At 43.1% G+C, this 21,362-nt stretch overlaps 1 protein-coding gene across 1 annotated transcript in view; it reads right to left on the minus strand.

Moving 5' to 3' along the window:
* Nucleotides 1–6,751: 6,751 nt before the first annotated feature.
* Nucleotides 6,752–21,362, minus strand: part of AFF2 (ALF transcription elongation factor 2) — a 464,322-nt gene continuing 449,711 nt past the window's right edge. The window contains exon 22 of the mRNA XM_073358389.1: nt 6,752–7,462. Coding sequence (XP_073214490.1) covers nt 7,413–7,462 — 50 coding nt within the window. The 3' untranslated portion in view covers nt 6,752–7,412. The remainder of the gene's footprint in view (nt 7,463–21,362) is intronic.

The raw sequence follows: 21,362 nt of genomic DNA on the forward strand, positions 1-21,362 counted from the left end.
AGGTGCAAAGATTCAGATACTCTGCTGATCTCCTGTGATTGCAAAACTGGAACCTGATTCCACAAGATACTGAAACCCCCATGTCGATACTGCGTGGCCTCAAATCCCATTGAAATCAATAGGCCAAGTCTTGAAGTTCTCACTCCCTCTTCTTTCAGTTTTTCCTGACCCTGTACTTAGGCAAATTCCCATAGACTTCAATAGGCGTTTGCCTGAGTAAGACCTGAGTAAAACTGGAATGAGGCCTGTAGACTCTGGTCATGTGTAGTTCAAGGGTGCCCAGCATCTTACAGGGTTGAATCTTTGAGTTAGAAATCTCATGAGCAGAGGCTTTCTTGTGGGATTTCCAGTAGTTCCTGATACTGCATGGTCCAGAAATATTGGGAGCACTGCAAACAGGGCTCCTTGTTGCCGCCAAAAATTACAGGTGCATAAAAATAATGAGAAACATGTTACTTAGACTTGTGGAAACTCCCAAATGGTTTGGTTTGAGTTTTGGGAAAAGGTTGGCAAAAATGGAATTATATCTGATGGGGTTTGGCCCTTTCTAATGCCAAGGGATTCCCTTCATGAAGACTTAGGACTTCTCTTGCACAGTGTTAGGATTATAGTGAAGCATAATCCTTTTTAGTTAACTCTGCATTAAAACTTTGGAGGTATAACAGTTATTTTTTCTAAAAAGCTAAAGCACATTGCAACCTCTTCCTACTTAGCAATGGGTAGCAGTGAAAGGTATATCACCTAAAGAATGCTTACTACTGTGACAAATCACACAGAATGGGGGAAAGATTTAGTACCTGCTAAATTTAGCTCATTTAAACCCAGTACATTTCAAGCCTATGGCGTGAAATACTGTTTGGGGGTAAAATGTGATGGTAATTTCTGGGAATATAACTCCACTGGTTAGTTTGCCACCTGGACTTAGTTTTCATATTGTAGAAGATGAATTAATTTATTATTTTTTTTAAGTGATAGCCCCAAAATATCAATTCTCTTGTCTTCCCCCTGAAGGGAGGCTGGCTAAGCTGCTATAACTTTAAGAGCATGAAAGCAAATGTTGTAAAGAGGTCACTGTAAGGGTCACGCAGCAGGTTTGATGTGTCAGTGGATAAATGATGGGATCACATCTGGAACAGTTTGGTGAATAAATAAAATGTGAAAGCTCATATATCACTGCCCACCTTCCAATCTGTAAGGGAAAGAGAAAATAAATTCTCTAATAACCTTGTAAAGCACATAAAAGGTATTGAATAAACTCTTGCAATTTTGTGACTAAAACTGTCCATATTAAAAAATAATGTTGAGAGTGGCAAAAAAAAGCTTGAAATACAGCATGCGTCTCCCTTGTAAAATGTTGTTTTATTTTATGGGTTATTTATTAGACTATACTTGGATAGCTTTGAATAATATAATCTGGAGTTTAACTATGTGTTATGGAAACACTCTTCCTTTAGATACGTCCCCCAGAGGTATTTTATATTTACACTTAGGGAAAATAGTTTTCAATTTTTATTTCACAGTACTGTATTATTGCTTATATTGCCACTATATTCTGCTTTCCACAACTAACTTTAATATATGCATATTTTAGTGCCGTTACCTTCAAAAGGTCTTGGAAAACCCATAGGTCTGAAACAATTTCTATAAGATGGTCATTACAGACTATTGAATTAAGGTACAACAGGCTGTATATTGTTTTAGTGGGCCATTAATAATACGCCACTAGGTATTGTAAGACAGCGGACTAGGGATTGGGTGATTTTGGTCACCCAAGAAACATACAGTATTATAAACGCCTTGTAAAAACTTACTCTAGAATGAATGTTGTTGGAATCCTGAATGGTCCTAACACCTGGGGGAAATTCTGACCTCCAGACAGCCATGAGCAGCTGCCAGTGATGTCAGCGGAAGAGGCACATGTGGGGTTGAGGGCAGAATTTAATACTTTGTGTAAAAAAATTTGACTCCAAACATTTAAACAAATGGGTTTTGCTTCTTTTTCCTCCCCTTGTAACATATTGCAACCAAAGCCCCCAGTCATGCCCTCTGAGCCGGGCAGGCTGACTCTTACAGGGAGTCCCACTGAGGTCACTGGATTCTAGGCAGATGTCAGGATCTACACCCACACACAATCCATATTGCAGGAGCAGGGGCAACGTAAGCTTGGCTGGGAAAGAAGGGTCTGATCCAGTGCTTAATGCAGTCAATGGAAAGGCCCTCATTGACATCAGGGGGTATTGAATTAGGCCTTGAAAAAGCAGGCATGACATCGTGTATCATGTGTAGTTGGGTTGCCATACTGAAGGTCCTAGTAGCTTCGTGAGGCTTGCTGTGTTGGTTTTGTCTTTGTGGGACAGTCCAGTAATCAAACTGAAATGCAATTATGCAATGTTGTGTTGAACATTATCTTTTAACTAGCAGGAAGAGACACTTAAGCCCAGATTCCCACAGGTATTTTGCTGCCTGTCACTGATGTCAATGGGAGATAGGCGCCCACATACCTTTGAGGATCTAGTCCTTGGCACCTGGGATAGGCGGAGAAAATTGGCAGAAGGGTAGATCAATAATGAAAAGATAGATGGCCAGTTAATACGCTGGGTGAACAGCACCCATAGGTAGATTTTAATAATAACTCAATCAATCCACTATATTTACCTTGCTTAGCAGTGGAACCCACAGGCCAAATGCTGTCTTTTATGGGTGTAGAACTTGTTAAAGTTGGTAGTCAAAAAAGCAAACCAGAGACAGAGTTTTAAGAGTACTTCATCTCCTAACATAGTTTGTTTATCTTCCGTCACACCGCAAACATTGATAAGGAGCTGATGCAGTAAGAGGACGGTGCCATAATGGTTGGGAACATATTAGAGCTTTGGGATATTTTGGACATATAGGACGCTTTGTTGTTAGGTGAAATTCATAATATAAATTCAAGACACATTTCTTTGGCATCAGACTTTTTTACAGGGCAAGGGTATTTGTCATGAGGTCTTTGGAAAACACCCATATATAATGTTACTCTGTGCTATTATTTCAATTCCAACTTAGGGCCAAATTCACTCTCATGGATCAGTTTTCCCCACCCTCCCCTCTTTGAGCCTTATCCACTTTCAGGGTCACACCACCTGACTCCAGGTTTCACAGGCAGAGCAAGGGTTATAACCAGCTCATGTCATGGGAGCCTGCTGCTGGTAAATTTTCCTCCCGCGGCTGAGAACCATGGAGTGAGTCTGGTACTTCTAATAACAAATTGAAATACATTCCACATGTAGGGATCCACCACTGAAATGCAGCCACCTCTGCGGTAGAACATGGCAGCTGTTTAACAGTCCATGGTAATACAAGAGTTCAAAAAGGAAGTGAAGAAATTGAAGCTCTGTTCAAACACAGTGATTCTCTTAAAAGGTTAGAACGTGTACCTGCCAGGGAAAATGCGTAAGGACTCATGACACTATTTTCACAAAGCATCATATTAGTTCCTAGTGACTCTACTAATCCGTTTTTCTTGTCCTGTTACAAGAACAACACTGAAGGTAACTAGCAACTACAGGAGTCCTATCACTCCAAACAAATGCTCTTCCCTCTCCTTTGTCCTTTCTGTTTCAACAGTTCCTCCCTGAGTATGGCATGTCATTCAGAAAAGGGCACTGCGGGTAAAGCCCACAAAATGATTCTTTTTAGCTGCATCGCTCTGGACCTGCCAGAAGTGCTGTAAGTGGCTGACTTTGTGACTCTTGTTTCAGATATTTAGGTATCGAATGATAACTCATTTAGGTCGATAACCCAACTGGTAGCTTGGGGAGTCCTTGCACTGCAGATTGGCTTTAGTATCAGAGTTGTAAAGATGATAGTTCCTTTGTCAGCCCTAAGTGAAGGAAAGCTTGGCTCCTTTATCCAGACTGGGGAATCATGGGTGACAGCTGGGTTCTGAATTATTATTATTTTTTTACATGGGTGAAGCTCAATTTATTTGACTTTTTGGTGGCATGGGTTCTACCCGTCCAGACCTGACCATACCTGTAGACCATCATGAATTGGATGGCGGGACTTACCCTTCCTGCTTCTTTCTAAGCCCATCACTATTCCCTTTTTCACTTATCTCGCTGTCCACATGTGGTCACCATCATAGTAGCCAACAAATGGCACCAATAAAAGATTATGAATTTACCTGTTGAATGGAGGGATGATAGAAAACTTACATTGCATCTGAAACACCAAATGTTGCTGTTGAACCCAGGACTATGTACTGCCAGCAATAGAGTGCACAAATACTTCAATGATGAGAACCATATAAGTACCCTTATAAGCAGATGCGTAGGAAGATTTATATTTAGATACATTAGGTAGAGCTTTTGTTTCCTGACAAAATATTTGGAAACGTCTTAAGGACTTAGAAGATTTATAGATATTACCCACAAAAACTACATTAGAATAATATTACGGTTGCAAAGCCAAGCACTCAAAAGTCAGGAATTTACTAAATTTAGGTTGTCCATGCAACCTTAATTCAACCTCCTTGTGTGTACGCACTGTGTAAAGTTTTGTCCAGCATTGCGTAAGTAGTATGTGGCGAAGCTAGAGATAGAACTGAGATCTCTTCGTTCCTAGCCTGGTGCTTTAAACACAGGGAAAAGTCCTTTCACTTCTTATACCCCTCTGCTCATTCTGTGTCCATCCTACACATTGACTGAGACTGGGCTCCTGTAGACCCTTTATTTGATGACTGTATTAGAATGCATACAAAATTGCAAGCCATCTCAAAGTTGCACAGAAAACCTTGATCCTAGCATTTCCTAACTTCGGAGTGCTTGATTTTGCAGCCTAAATAACGTTCATTCGGGGTGGGGGTTTTTTTGTATGTAATTTCCTGGATTCTTTTAAAAAAAGAAAACGGTAAGAGGGGAAAACACCCAAAATAAAAAACCAAAACCCAGAAATGTCATCATATGGAATCATTGATTCCCACCTGGGTCATCAGACTTAGAACCCCAGGCCTTTAGATCCACAGCATAGAATGCTAATATTTGACCGAAAGTCATTACTGGCAGCAGTATTAGGCTGTTATCCTTTATGTGAAATAGCCAGTAGAGGAGGACAACACATACTTTGCTTACACAACCATTTGTTAGGCAGCAGAGGAACGGTGGGAATCAGAAATCCTAGTTTCTTCCCCTGGCTCATAGCACACAGCTTTGCAGTAGAGCATAGTTGATGAAACTGGCCATATCAGATACACCTCTACCCCGATATAATGCGGTTCTCGGGAGCCAAAAGATCTTGCCATGTTATAGGTGAAACCGCGTTATATCAAACTTGCTTTGGCCTCGAGCATTTCCGTTATTAATAGTCACTTCCTGGCCCCTGACTGACCCCTCAGAACCCCTGACCCATCCAACCCCCCCTCCCCTCTTCTTGTCCCCTGATTACGCCCTCCAGAGACCCCCCGCCCCAACCACCCCTCCCAAGACCCCACCTCCTATCTAAGCCCCCCTGCTTCTTGTCCCCTGACTGCCCCCTCTAGAGACCTAATCACCCCCAGTACCCCACCCCCTACCCAACACCCCTGCTCCCTGTCCCCTGACTGCCCCGACCCCTATCCACACCCTCACCCACTGACAGGCCCCCCGGGACTCCCACGCCATACCCAACACCCCCGTTCCCCGACCGCCCCGCCCCCAGAATCTCCGAACCATCCAACCCCCCTGCTCCCTGTCCCCTGACCGCCCCCCGAGACCCTCTGCCCCTTATCCAACCCCTCAGCCCCAGCCCAGCACCCTTAACACGCCGCTCAGAGCAGCGTGTCGGAGCCAGATGTGCTGATCCACGGGAGCGTGCAGCACTGCCCCCCAGAGCACCGCTTTACCGTGTTATATCTGAATTCGTGTTATATCGGGTAGAGGTGTACTTGGATTCTAGGCCTGGTTTTTCCAGATATGTTCTAGTGCAACTTTTCAATTACTTTTTATGGAAAATTTATGAATGATATTTTCCTGTCTCCTACAGCAGGTATATGTGGCATTGATAATTAAAATGGGCTGTGAAATGCATAGAATTAACATGTCAATGGAAGTGCTGTGAAAAGAACTCATGATTGCTTCCTGGTTCCCAACTTATTGAATCTCAGATACCCTGCTTTGGCCTAGATGTATCTGGGGCTGTGTTCTTCCCCTGCCCTATCCCACTACCACCATCTTGAACTCGAAGTCTGTCAAGCATATAGGAGGCCATCAATCAAGCCTTATAACCCTGTATACAATAAATATTATTATAATGCTCATTTTACAGATGTTAAGTGATTTGCATAAGGTCATGCAGGGAGCCAGTAGCAGAGCTGGGAATAGCATCCAGGAGTCCTAAATCTATAACCCTTGCTCTAACCAGATTTCTTCACTAACAAGCTTGGAACTAAATTCTGCATTAACTTACCACCCAGGCAAACCCACTGAGAGTGGCCGTAGTCCTTCCTAAGACGGACACTACTTTGAAATTGGGGATATTGAAAATCCCTCACTTTTCCAAGCCTTTCCCCCCATCCATGAAATTTCTGGGCTTGGAGGGATGCACAATAGAATAAACGTTTCTATGAAAGACTGTTTGAGATGTGGTCTGGAACAGTGCTTCTGTTATCACATTTGAACAAATAATTCAGTGGTGATGGGTGCAATAGATTAAATCCTAGGGCTGTTGTTGGGTGTAGTTTAACACACTTAAGCTGAGACACTCAGGTTTGTTAAATCAAACCTTTATTTCAATCAAAACCATTTCTTGCTATTAACAACTGCTATTAAAACAGTGACAGATATGCAGAAAAAGATAATGATCAGTTACCTTCTGGCCAGGCCATGATGGATTCCTCCAACATATATATATACACACCTTTCCAAATTACATGTTCATTAGCTCTTTTCCAATCAGCATTAGTATTATACATCCTCCAGTTAATATCAAGCACAAGCAATATTAGCCATTTCATTCGTTTGTTATTAATTAGACGTAAATCATATATGGCGACCTGGCCATCTATTGGCTACTTAACCCATCAATACTTTCCTCATTGGTTACTTTCCTGTTTATCTCAACTTGCCTGTTCTTGTGGTCACCAACCTGCGCAGGGATCCTCCTATAAAATATGCTATTATCAGTTATTTAACAAGCAACTTACAGACTCTTGACTTGGGGATGTTTTGAGGTTTTAACTGAAATTTTCTACCCTAGAACATAAACAAGTTCATTTAGAAATATTTACAGAACGCTAAGTTGCACTTCTTCAGCAAGGCTCACACCTGACCATTATCGTTCATACATAATCTCCGATATTTTAACTCCCCGGCACCGTTTGTTTCTTCAGACGGTGCGCCATCTTGACTTTTCCCTTCTGCAGCCAGGAGCGACAAGGTATCATTCTGAGATTCAGTTTAGTTCAGCCACTGCTCTTGCAGCCAGCAATAAGGGTTGACAGATGATACTGTAAGCCAAACAGGGAAAAAACCCACAGCTAAGAAAGGAAATAGCCACTCAGTCTGTCGGAATTCGAAGGAGCATGGCAAATAAACTCATAAACCAGTAGTTGTTGCTGTGTTATTAGAAGTCTTATTTTAAGACATTTCAGCCCATTTATAAACTGTAGCCAAAGAACTAAATCAATAACTGAAAGACAGTTTACATATTTAAACCCCTGGATTCCCACCCCCCCTTTGGAAATTTACTGTACAGGGAACAATATATATGAGGTGAGATTTGAGGGGAGGATCAGGCCCTTAACCCATTGCAGGATTGTGTTCTGACTCTACAATCCCCTCTTTATCTTTGCCATATGGGTAAGTTCACCTATGGGGGAGTAACAGCCACTGAGGCACCTGGGGCTAGAGCTGACACGTGTTAATCATAGAATCATAGACTTTGGGTCTGGAACAGTCCTTATAGGTTGTTAAGTCTAACCACCTGCCTCTAGTGTAGCTTATCCCACATACTTTCCATTTCAAAGTGCTCTCCAGTATCCTTTGGAACATTTCCATGGATAATACAGCGGCAGTTACTCTCCTCAGATTGTTACACTGCTGAATTACTGTTGCTGTTTTTAACCTAAACTCGCCCTTCTTAAATTTAAAGCCATTGCCTCTTGTAGTACATTGCACGTGGCCAACCTCAGATAAGTCTTTCCCCTTTTTGACATTATTTCTCCTTGTGTATTAATTACCATCAACACTTCTCTCTATTTCTGTAAGCTATTTGGGTGAACGTCCCTTAACATTTTCAAGATGACACCAACCTTGGATAAGAGGGCTGCAGGAGGGGTTAACCACAGATAAGAGCATTTCTTACAGAGCCCACTTACTGCATGTGAGGCCAGGTCAATGCATTGTGACCTATTTTTCTAGGAGTTCCACTGGACAAAACATGGTTTTACAGGGGATTCTCAGGCACTGATGCTCACACTAAGAATTCAGTGTTCTCTGCTGGGGAATCAGAGTGAACATGAGCACAGAAGTACCTGATCTGAGAAGTATCCAGTAAAATGACTCAAGTCCTAAAGAGAAGAAGCAAGGAGGCTATAGATGGTGTTGTGGGTAAAGCCCAGTGCTGGAACTCTTGAGAACTAGGTTGTCTTCCCTGCTCTGCCTCAGACTTGCTGTGGTACTGAACATTGTCCAGCTACTCCCTGGGCACCTGGACTGTAATCCTGACAGACTCTTGTGCCGGGCTGCAAGGATGAGGAGGTGCCTTGAGCATACTCCTGCTCGTTTGCATTAGGACACGTCAGCAGCTGGCTCCTAATTAGGAGCCATTGATTCAGGAGGCAAGGGTCTGCTGTGCAGGTGCCCTGCTTGCAATTGTTGCAAGGAAGCTGTTAGGTAAGCTCCTCAGCAATCTAGCTATTAAAATGCCACTTTATCGCAGGCTTCTCAATTATTCTTTGCACAAAATGAGAGCCTGCCCTTCAATGCAGTGTTAGCCCTGCCATTGGCACCATGCATGTTGGCTAGATCGTGCTTTTTATTTTTTTAACATACAATATCTTTAGCTCCTGCCAGCTCCACCCACAGGGGGAGGCGTCATTTGGGATCCACAGAGCAAAGGATACATAACTTAGGAGATGGTACCAAAGGCAGAACCATCGAAAGCACAGAAGACGCTTCTACAAACACCCATCGAGTAAGTGTGGCAAGCCTGTCACTGCAACTGACGTCAGACCGAAGAATCAATTTACACCTTTTTTCCCCCCGTGTCCAATACAAGCTGTTGAGGATCTTGTTTTGGAAGAATCTAAGCACTGGTGAAACTGACATTTGCTGAGCTCTTGGCCAAAGATTTCCAGCTCTTCATCTCATATTTTCACACATAAGTCCTTTTCTGACTAAGCCATAACTCCAGAACACAGCGGGGTCCTTTTTTGAGAAGACAGACCTTTTCCAATTTCCCCACGATCTGTTGCATTATACATCACCATGCTGCATTCTTCAAGTCATGCTAAATCAAATAACAGATCATTTTTCATTGCCCAAGAATAAAGTTGACTAATTTGGTATCTAAATGGGGATGGCAGCTGACAGGGATTAACTTGGTAGATAAAGGTGAGCACAGGTGCCCCCATAAATATCCCCATGTGAAGAGGTCCTCCTTGAGGCTGGGGATTAGCTCTCATCCCATCTGGCACCCCCAGCCATCCCTTGCTCACACTGTGGCCACTCTCTCTCTACATGACTCAGGGTGCTCCCTCCTTGTGACTTGACTTTCTGGGCCAGGTCACAGTATAGTCCCCGCCTTCTGCAGTAACAAAGACCCACCAGACAAGCTGTCCATTTGCCATCTGAGGCAGTTGTCTGTTCTAACTCCAGGTCCTGTGTCACTGGCTGGTAGGGGAACCCAGGTGCACCTGCTACTCTAGGTTCCAGACCAGGGATCCTCCTACTAGCAACCTAGGTCTGCTCAGTCTCAGAGTTTGTTGCTGTTTTCCTAATCTCCTTCCTACCCTACCTCTCTATCTCTTTGCCTATCTCTGGATTTACCCCAGAGCTTCCTCCACTCCTTGTGGCTACTTCACCTCTCTAGGGCTTTTGTAAGACATCCTCGACTCAGCCTCTGGATTGCTTTCTTGTCCCTGGCCACTTCCCTTTCCCTCTGGAGAGCAACTTCAGACCTCCTCCCTATGGCCTCTTCCTACTCTCACTTCCTGGCTTATACTCCCCTGTGATTTCCTCCCCACAGCTGGGTTTCATCTGCCATTAGGCCCTGTCAAGCCATGGTTCCCCTCCAGGTGTAGAATCTAAGGTTAATGTGCCCCTCCTGGCCTGCATGAACCCACTCAGGACTTGTATGGGGTGGACAACCCATCATACCCAGGCACTCCAACCATGTGGGGGAAGACCATCTTTTCCTGTTATTTCTGTCAGTGCCACCTTATAAAATAAAAATACTTGGCACTCAGGTATTGTGATTTTCATCTTCACACCACTTGGCAAGAAATCTTTAATCAAGCCTCACATTAGCATGGCAAGGTAAGTAAGTTTTATCCTCTGTTTCCAGATGATGAAACTGAAGCATGAAGTGGCTCCATGGCTTGTCCATGTCTGACCAAGGGACTCCTTGATGCCAACTGGAAGAGGGCATTAGGGCTTACAGGGTTCCCCTGGGTCTGATGGCTACATAATAGTGTGCCAAAGGATGGCATAAGAGGTCTCTGCCAACAGCCAGTAATGCATTGGTTGTCCTAATCGTTGCAAGACGTATGATTTAAGGAGTTCTGTATCTATGCTGGAAACTATGTTCTTAATGTATGTAAGGTAAGACAGGTCACTAGAAGGTGAGAAACAGGTTATATTCAAGCAGGGCATAGGAGACATTTATCTTTCTCTGGCTGGTCCCATGTGTATTGTCTGTGTCACAATGGTGGCCTATCTACACCCAGAGCTTATCAAGTGCTTAGCAAGAGATTGTAAAATTGACCAAAAAGAAGCACTGAGGAAAAAACAAAAACATCGGGGCTATATCCTGTTTGTGAGTGAAGACAGTGGCCTGTGGGGAGTATAACTTGAGGTACAAACAGACACCCTTCATCCTTCACCTAGGGGGTAGGCTACCAGTGTGTTTGTCTTATGAGTTGAGGGTTGCAGCCGGCCTTGTTGTTAATCACTGGGAGAAAGACTTTGGGTGAGCTAAACTTCGATAGACCAGGAAGGTGTCTTGTTAGTTAAGTCTAGGCCTGGAAAGCATGTTATGTTTTTATTTTCCATGTAACTGATTGTTTCTAGTACGTCTACCCCACTTGCTGTTATTTGAATCTCTGGCCTTTGTTAAAGAAACATATCCGAGTTTTCTCTATAATCATGTCTTAGTGCAGTGAATGGAGTGGCACCGTGACCTAGAGGTGTAACTGGTAAGCTGAGGTGTACTGCTCCTTTCGGAACAGCAGATCTGTGAATTCTGTGAGCATCCAGTGGAAAAGGGGCTGGACACTGCAGGGAGACACTCACAGGACTCAGGGGTTGAAATGTGCTCTGGGCTTTGCACAAAACACAGCTGGAAGGGGTGGTCCCCTTATACCTAATAGCCTGGTGGTACCAGCACTCACAGGGGAGCAGGAGACATGGGTTCAAGTCTATGCTTCCTATCAGGCTGAGGGGATCTGAATCTGATTCTTCCACATCCTGCATGAGTGCTCTATTAATTGGGCTAGTCAATATCAGGGGGAGCACCACCTCCTTGGTATTGGCTAGCTTAGGTGGCTCTCTGCTCAGCTGGTTGGCTTCTGTGGATCCCTTTTGGTAGGCACCTAGCTCTCCTCAGGCAGTGTGTGACAATTAGTCTCCTTTGTGTATCTAGCCCAAGACATGTGTATTTCAGATACATATATCTCTGCTCCCTAGTCCTAGACAGAAAGGGAATATGGCTAATCAAACCAAGGCTTCATTATGCTTGAGTCTGAACAATGCTAATGGTGTCCCTCATATTATGTAGCCCATACTGTAGGAGCCATAGGCGCTGACTCCATGGGTGCTCCGGGGCTGGAGCACCCATGGGGAAAAATTAGTGGGTGCTGTGCACCCACTGGCAGCCAAGCTCCCTGCACCCCCCACCCCACCTCCTCGCCCTGCCCTGAGCGTGTTGTGTTCCCGTTCTTCTGTCTACCTTCCAGGCCTAACCCCCACCAAATAGCTGTTTGACAGCATTAGCCCACTCTGGAAGAGAGGGGGAGGAGCGGCAATGTGGTGCGCTCAGGGGAGGAGGTGGGAAAAAGGCGGCCTGGGATTTGGGGAAGGGTTTGGAATGGGGCGAGGCAGGGGCGAAGCCTCATGTAAGGGATGGAGTGGGACCGGGGCTGGGTGCAGAGGGGGAGTCGAGCATCCACGGGAAAGAGAGGAAGTCAGTGCCTATGGTAGGAGCATTGTTTAGTGGAGCAGCCTGCTTCTGAAGCATTCGCAGAACTTCAGAGTTTGCAAAGCTCCGAGAGTCTGCCAAAGCACACATCCCCCTACTCCCATAGAAGCTAGAAATCACAGGATCAAGTAGAGACATCTCCAGAGGATCATCATTGGCATTAAATGGGAAAAAGATTGTTCCTGCAGCATGTGAGAATGGGAAAAACAAATGTGGCACCCTTGTGATTGGTTTGATTTACTAAAGCAGAAGGGCTGGGAAGTATTAAGTTGCCTTTTGGGGCCAGTTAATTTCATGTTTTAGTTGCTACTAAATAAGTGTGTCTCAGAAAAATCATGCACCCATCTTGAACAGTATGCATGTCATTACTGGGAGGATTAAACCAGTTTAAAATATTTAGAAGCCCATGGAGCCAAATGCATGTATTTAAGAATAGAGAGAGCCAAAAACAGTGGGTGTAGAAACACTAGTAATTTGGAAGCACTTTTATGAACTATTTCTGATGAGTACCTCCTACAGATTTAAAGCAGCACCTGTAAAAGGCAATTCTTTCCTTATCCCCTACATAAAAGCCCCCTTCTGTGCAATGTAATGGAGTCATGGCATTTCTACCATTGGCATAATGATGCCTGGAATACAGCCTTTTGCTACCTTTATGTGCAATATTCATGCAATGCATTGGCAAGCATTTTTCTTAGCCAGGATTATCACATATCAGTGTGTAGTGCAAATAAACTTCTTTGCAACCACTATCATCATGTTAATCTGGATTTGACATAGTCAGAATATTAAAACTGTCACATTATCAGCCATGATAATGTAAAAATACTGCACACCTTTAAATATTTACATTACGGTATCTCTAAGCAGTAGCCTTTGAACAATTCCAGTGTGCAAATTACACGCGTCCGGTGGCTACGTAAACTATACAAGTGAGACTGATGAGTCACAGAAGTATTGACAGTAAGACTCTTTGAAATCCAAATAAACAAGACTATTAATGCAGTTGCACTAAAAACTGAAACAAATAAGATAAAGGTCCCTAGTGCTGTCATACACACAAACTCTTGAGGAGCATTGGAATTGCAGATAGAAGAAAACAGTGAGTGGAGTACATCACAAGTGGGAGGTGATAATCCAGTTTATACTCTCCTGTCAATCCCCATGTGCCCAACTAGGATTGGATAAACATCTCTTTTGATACAGATTTCCCTTTACACCCACACATGTCTGAGGCTATATTTCATCAAGTCTCATCCTCTTGTCCATATGTGGTATTATGCATAACCATAATGAAAGTTCCAGCTATTATTTGTCATATACTTTCCGTACATCACTGTGGTTAGCTCCATGGATACATGTATCAAAATCCCCCAAATGCTACTATTTTAAACTTGGTTTTGCTCTTTTGCAGTTACTTGTTTGTCACCAGGTGCATATTGTTAAGTCTTATGACCTTGGGTCAAGCATTTGTGCCAACATATGCTAACTAACTGACAAACTTTACTAGGCCTTGGTAGGCCTCACGACTATGGCAAAGCCTAGATAACATATATAATTTATATATTCAGTATGTCCATACTTGGATTTCAGAGTTTGTAAATTATTTTTATGCATTTGTTAGACTACAGAAGCAATAGACTGCCTCTAAATATGGGTCTCTTGCGAACAGATCAGGGGTCAAAGGTCAACAAAGCTGAGGTTCTCTGAGTTGTTATAACAAATAATAAATAATTAGCACTTCATTGGTGCCTTTCTTCTGAGGATCTTAAAGGGATTTACAAACATTAGGTCAGATCTTCAGCTGGTGTAAGCTCTATTGAAATCCGTGCTGATTTACAACAACTGAGCATCTGGCCTATTAAGCCTTTCAACCCCCTGTGAAGTAAATATTATTATAATACCCATTTTAGAGGTGTTAAATGACTTGTACATGGTCAGACAGGGAGTTTGTGTCAGAATAGAATCCAAGAGTCCAAATTCCATGACCTTTGATCTAACCATATTTCCTCTCTAACACACTTAAGACATTCTGAACCAAACTCTGTATTGACCTGTCCTCAGCCACCACCTCAGGCATCCCTGCTGAGTGTGGACATAGTTTTTTCTAAGCCAATCATAACTTTGCAGCTGGGAGTTGAAGACCTTTCACTTTTCCAAGACATTTTCTTCTTTGTGGAATTCCTGGTCTTGAAGGGATACATGACAGAGCAAATCTCTCTATGAAAGGCTTTTGGATATAAGGAAACATTAGATTGGCTTCCCATCCAATTCCAAGGGTTCTCAGTTAAGGCCCTCAATTGGCTACCTACAGACTGGCTCTCTTTCTGCACCACAATATGATACTATCATCAACAGGAAGACTGCACAGGGTGACTTGAGTAGAAGCAAATGCAATATAGTTCTGCTGGAAGGAACTTGGTTGTGAGATTCCTTGCTACCAAAGAGCATGAACTTATCTTGTTCAGAGCAAGACTCACCTCTTTGTGCAGGCCTTCTCTTAATAACCAAGGTACTAAGTGGCCTAATCAGCATAATCAATATTCAGAATTAATCCTTTGGAAAGGCAACATATGCTAGCTGTAGGGCTGAGAATGGTCCCAGTCAGACAGAAACAATGCATCTATTATTATCCTTGTGCCTAATTCTCTGGTGATGGGTGTGGTGGATTAAACAGTCAGTACATGAAGTGGCCTTGCTCTTTCTTTTAGGGCTAGATTCACAGAGGGACTTAAGCATTGCCTATGAATACCAGTGGCACCTAAACCTGGGACTTGGCAACCCAAGTCCCTTTGTGAATCTAGCTCTTATAGGCTAACTTTGGAGTAGCTTTGCTATTGTGAAATTTAGTCGCCTATTGTCAGGGACTTATTTCTCCTCCGACTTTGTATGGTTTGGTGGATCAGTGAACCAGGATCCTCTCTGGAGCTGGGCTAATTTGCAGCCCGCTTGCTGGAATAATCTTTGTGAGTGTCTCACATGATCCATTTTTTGTGAGTGCAGGGTTAAGGTGAAGGGTGTTAATGGATCATCTTCTCTGAAACACCATTCTTCTCTTGTGCTGTTTGTCCGCTTTCCAACAAATCTGAGAAAGACTATTAGAAAGGACTTTAGTGTTAGTAAATCCCAGATTCCTTATGGCTAGAATAATTGCCATGCCACATAAATGAGGTAATACTGAACACCAGCCATTACTAACTGCATGTCTCTTGTAATACAATAATTCAGACAAACTACAGTTTTCTACGATGTGTCTAGTCAAAGCTCGTGTTGTTTTGATTTTAGTTGCTTTCAGAGCCTGATGAATCTTCGATGGTAGTAGATATCACATTAGCACACCTGTTTCCTGTGTCGTGTGGAACTTCCATAGCCAGAGAATGCACTGCAGTGCATGTAAGCAGCAATATGTAAATCATCATTAGCAGATGTTTATTGTCTCTTTCAGAAAATCAGATTTGACTAATCAGCCTAAGTGAAACATATACTGAAATTAATTAAAGTTTGTTTTAAAATGATTTGCATGCTCATTGCTTTTAACTGTTTGTAATTGGGGCTTTTGAATACTTGTTAACAAATGAAGTCACCTATGTTGAGATTTTCAAAGCAGTGCAGGGGCATTTAACCACACGTCTTCCACTAATATTTATGATTCAGTGCCATGCCCTGCATTGAATTTTCACCCCTACTGTAGCATAAAAAAGGAAGAAACATACCATTGTTTCACATTATGCCACGGCAACCTTTGTAAGGACCACAATAACTAAGGCAGAATGCAGCTTTGATGACTGGGAATTATTTGGAGACTATGAATCTTTTTACCAAAACCACACAAAAAACTCAGCATGTTTGGGTTTTTTTGAGCATGCTTATTTTTTTGGCAGGGCCACTCCTCTCAGATGTGGTATGTTTTCTAATCCTTTAATCATTCTTGTGGCTCTTCTCTGAATCCTCTGCAATTCCTCAACATCCTTCTTGAACTATGGACATCAGAACTGGGCACGGTATTCCAGTAGCTAAATACAGAGATAAAATAACCTCTCTACTCCTCCTCAAGATTCCCCAATTTTATGCATCCAAGGATTGCACTAGCCTTTTTGGCCACAGTATTGCACTAGAAACTTATCTTCAGCGGATTATCCACCATAACCCCCCCTCCCCCCAGTGACCAGTCACTGCACTCCCACCCTGTAAGTATGGCCTGCATTCTTTGTTCCTAGATGTATAGACTTACATTTAGCCATATTAAAAATGCACACTGTTTGCTTGCACCCAATTTACCAAGCAAGCCGGATTGCTCTGTATTAGTAACCTGTCCTCTTCATTACTTACCACTCCCCCTACCTGTGTCATCTGCAAACTTTATCTGTGATGATTTTATGTTCTCTTTCAGGGCATTGATAAAAACGTTAAATAACATGGGGCCAAGAACAAATCCCTGCGGGACCCCACTAGAAATACACTCACTCTACGACGATTCCCCATTTACAATTACATTTTGAGACCCATCAGTGAATCCATTTAATGTGAGCCACATTCATTTTATGTCATCCTGGTTTTTTAATCAAAATGTCACGTGGGACCAACTCAGATGCCTTACTGAAGTCTAAGTATGTCACATCAACACTATTACCTTTGTTAACTGAACTTGTAATTGCATCAAGAAAGAAATCAGGTTTGTTTGGTAAGATCTATTTTCCACCTGAGTCATGTCCTTAGATGGTGTAAGTCCTCTTGCCTCCACTGATCAGGGGAGCTGACCCTGTTTACACCTGCTGAGGTGCTGTCTCACCAGGGTTAGTTACTTGACCACAACTTTTTTGTCAGCCTGATATGGGACATCATTTGCTCTGGCTACACCACTCATTAGCTCATTTCAATCATCCATAGATTATACTGAAGGCAAGAGGCTCTTATAAAGAACAGCACTTTGTTTCAAGTGCTTTCTCATAAGGTTTCAACTCTTCCTGCTGTAATGTCACAGCAGCACTGGCTCCTGAGATGGAGAATAACAGTGGTTCATTAGCCTCATAAATCCAAAAAGGAAGAAAAACTCTCCTGGAGACATCAGTGGCTTTATAACAAACGGAGCAGCAGGCGAGCCTGCAAATTATCAGTCCCGTGCTTTGTAAGCAGTTTTGCATCAGTTGGGGGAAATTACAGTAAAGAGCAATGAGAAAGTAAAACAAACTATACTACAATCATGCTCCATGTTCCGCTCTGTCCACATATCATTTAAAATAATAACTGAAACAGTGATACTATAGTGAGAATTCAGGACAGCATCAGACAGTCTCGCCTGTCAAGAGGTTTGCCCAAGTTGGGAATTGTTTTATGTGTAAATTTCAACATAAGAGGGAACATATATGCAATACTTAATCTTCCAATATTATTCTGCATCCCAGCACTTTGTGACAACTAGTCTGGTAATGTGTTTACACACAAACATGTGGTTCTGCCACTGTCACATTTATAAGTGTGCAGGCTTGATTTATGACTAGTGATACGTAGATACTAGCCTGTAAATTTTTACAGCAAGCATGCTTGAATTATGCGTTGACTCCGCTGCACTGGACCAAAAATCTCAAAATACTCTGAGAAGAATTAAATGTATGTGGTCTCTAAGCCATGGAAATATTGCTCTAATGTTTCTGTGTGATATTTAACAGATTGTGAGTTCAAATCCATTTATCAGCTGATGTCTAATGAGTTTGGCAGGAGCTTACTTCATTAAGTATAAGAAAAACTATGAGAAATAATGATTTAGTCTGAGGAGAATTTAATGAACAAATAAGTGACCTTCACATTTATGCAAGATAAAGATTTCATGCCAAATTTTGCATAATATACACTGAAATTAATGGGGTATTTATTAGATTTCTTTTCTTTTCCCTTCCTTCCTATAAAACTTCTGCACAGGAGATCTGTTTATATTCATGATTATGAGAGCTGAAGAATGCTGCTGAATTATATGCGTCTGACTTTTGCTGCCAGATGAGAGATCTGATTTGAGAAAAAGAATCAGCCAAGTCCTGATTCAGGTTACAATTAGTATTATGGAGGTGAATATACAGTCACTAGGGCCTAGATCCTGAAAAGGTATTTAGGCTCCTAACTCCCTTTGAAATAAGAGCCTAAATACCTTTGCGCATCTTGGAGTGAAGAGGTACAAGGGTGCTACAGCTCATTACTGCCTATGGAAATCTTCTCTTGCTCCCTATACAAGTCTTCATGGAACAGTTAAGGGAAGTCAACCTGCTTTCCTCTCAGATATAAATTAAAACTGAGACTAGAATTTGGCCCACAATGTTGGAAACTGTTTTTTGGAGTGATACAAGAAGGGACTTTAAAGAAATGGCTATGGTATAAAGCTGGCAGGGATCTACTGGTATGGCACCAGCCATAGCTGAACTGGCATGGCCAAGTTTGTGTCTATGTGAATCACCTAGTCCAGTCCCCTGCACTCAAGGCAGGACTAAGTATTATCTAGACCAGTGGTTCTCAAAGCTGGTCCACCGCTTGTTCAGGGAAAGCCCTTGGCAGACTAGTTTACCTGCTGCGTCCTCAGGTTCGGCTGATTGCGGCTCCCACTGGCCGCGGTTCGCCACTTCAAGCCAATGGGGGCTGCGGGAAGGGCGGCCAGCACGTCCCTTGGCCCGCGCCGCTTCCCGCAGCCCCCATTGGCCTGGAGCGGTGAACCACAGCCAGTGGGAGCCGCAATTGGCTGAACCTGCGGACACGGCAGGTAAACAAAGCGGTCCGGCCCGCTAGGGGCTTTCCCTGAACAAGCGGCGGACCGGCTTTGAGAACCACTGATCTAGACCATCCCTGCCAGGTGTTGTCGGCATTGCATTCGAGTTGATAGGTTCTCCTTGGGGAAATGGAAATAGGGATAGGACTGTTAACACAGGGCCCAGCTGTCAGCCATGCAGAGAAACCCCTTTGCTCCCAATTATCCCAGTTGGAGCTACTGCCACTCAACACTCTTGAGAACCAGACCACTCATTTCAGTGCTTAAACATGGACTTAGGAGGGTTAACTTAAGAGACTCGTTTTTGGAAATCTTACCCTGACACCCAGCTCCATAGACTCTATTGACTGACAAGCAGGGGTGAGCGAGAGAGGGATCCATCATAGCCATCCATTGTACTTCAATACCCCTTACTCTAAGCTATATCTCCCATATATGATCTCTGCACTATGAAATCCTTGTCCAAGTTGTTACATTGCATTAGTTCAGGTCTCCTATTGCATAGCCACAAGGGGCATGATACCAGTTGGAACAGCCACTTATTTCTCTGAATAATGCTGCGTGACCATGCCCAGTGCTGTGGCCAATAATGCTAGCTGACCAATAAGTCCCCATGCTTTAGACATAAGAACGCCATAGGACCTTGTTCTACCCAACTTTTCAGCTCTTTGAGAAGGTGCTTATATACTATGCTGCTGGGTGCCAATGATAGAACCTAGACAGACATCCTCAGATCCTTTGGCATACAAAGGGTTTACACCCGTGGAGCAAGAGGCTGGACCTGCAGTTAGAAATCAGAAATTGCGTGGGGACAGATTAGGCTCTTAATAAATAATACTTTACCCTGTCAATATTTCCACTGGAGCCAATGGGATATTTTGCAGAGTAAGATACTAGTCAGTGTGAATACAGGAATTACAATCTGACCCTTAACAAGAAGCAGGGCCAGTTTTCTGAACGTCACTGACCTAGCAACGTAGTGGGAAAAATATCAACTTTATTTAACACTTTCCCAACCTTGTTGTTGTAATTGTGTGACTAACAGATCCCTGCCCTCATTTGTCCCTACGAGATGCTCTGCGGCTATGTTGCTTGTCCTGTAACTCAGTAGATATTAGAAACTGCATTTCTGCCTAATGAACTGGGAATGAATAGTTCGTTTAATGTGTCAAACATGGTAGAGGGTATTGCAGACAGGCCCTCATCATGAAGTTAATTGCAGCACTAAAAAAACAAATTTGTTCGAATCATCATTTCAAAGTTATTTCCAAACATTAATGCGAAACTTCTCTCAATAAGGAGTCCTTTTAAAAGAAATGTAACTTGTACATAAGGCACTGTGAAGCTCAGCTCCTCTAGAACTTCCATTCCTAACAAGGGGAAACCTATTTAAAGCAAAACCTTACCAGCAAAGTGGAACAAAGTCTGTGTGGAGTCCATAAGTAATAGATACAGGAGGTGATTAGCAATACGTAGGACCCTACCAAATTCATGGTCCGTTTTGGGTCAAATTCATGGTCATAGGATTTTTAAAATAATAAATTTCATGATTTCAGCTATTTAAATCTGAAGTTTCAAAGTGTTGTAATTGCAGGGTCCTCACCCAAAAAGGAGTTGGGGGGCGGGTCGTAAGGTTATTGTGGGGGTGGGGGGGTTTGCGGCACAGCTACCCTTACTTCTGCGCTGCTGCTGGCAGGGTGCCGCCTTCAGAGCTGGGTGCCTGGACAACAGCCGCCGCTCTCCAGCCACCCAGCTCTGAAGGCAGCACAAAAGTAAGGGTGGCAATGCCACAACCCCCCTAAAATAACCTTGTGACCCCCACTGCAACTCCCTTTTGGGTCAGGACCCCCAGTTTGAGAAACACTGTTCTCTCCTGTGAAATCTGTATAGTATAGGGTAAAAGCACACAAAAGACCAGATTTCATGGGGGGAGACCAGATTTCACCAGCCACGATGTGTTTTTCATGGCCATGAATTTGGTAGGGCCCTAGCGATACTGAAATGCAACAATCAAGAAGTGAGTTAAGACTTGAGCTGACAGGTTTTGAACTCTCACTTCACTATGGGCCTGGTTACACTCAGATGGAGTGAACTGAGGTTGTGCGTGCTCAATACTTCTGAAAACTAGACCCTAAATTTACTATTTAATCAGGCTGAAATCCTTTGGCTGAGTTAGCAGAGATTTAGAACCTACTCAAATACCATTTTTCCTTAACATAAGAATGGCCATACGGGCTCAGAC

Source organism: Lepidochelys kempii, chromosome 9, assembly GCF_965140265.1.
Source record: "Lepidochelys kempii isolate rLepKem1 chromosome 9, rLepKem1.hap2, whole genome shotgun sequence".
NCBI lineage: Eukaryota > Metazoa > Chordata > Testudines > Cheloniidae > Lepidochelys > Lepidochelys kempii.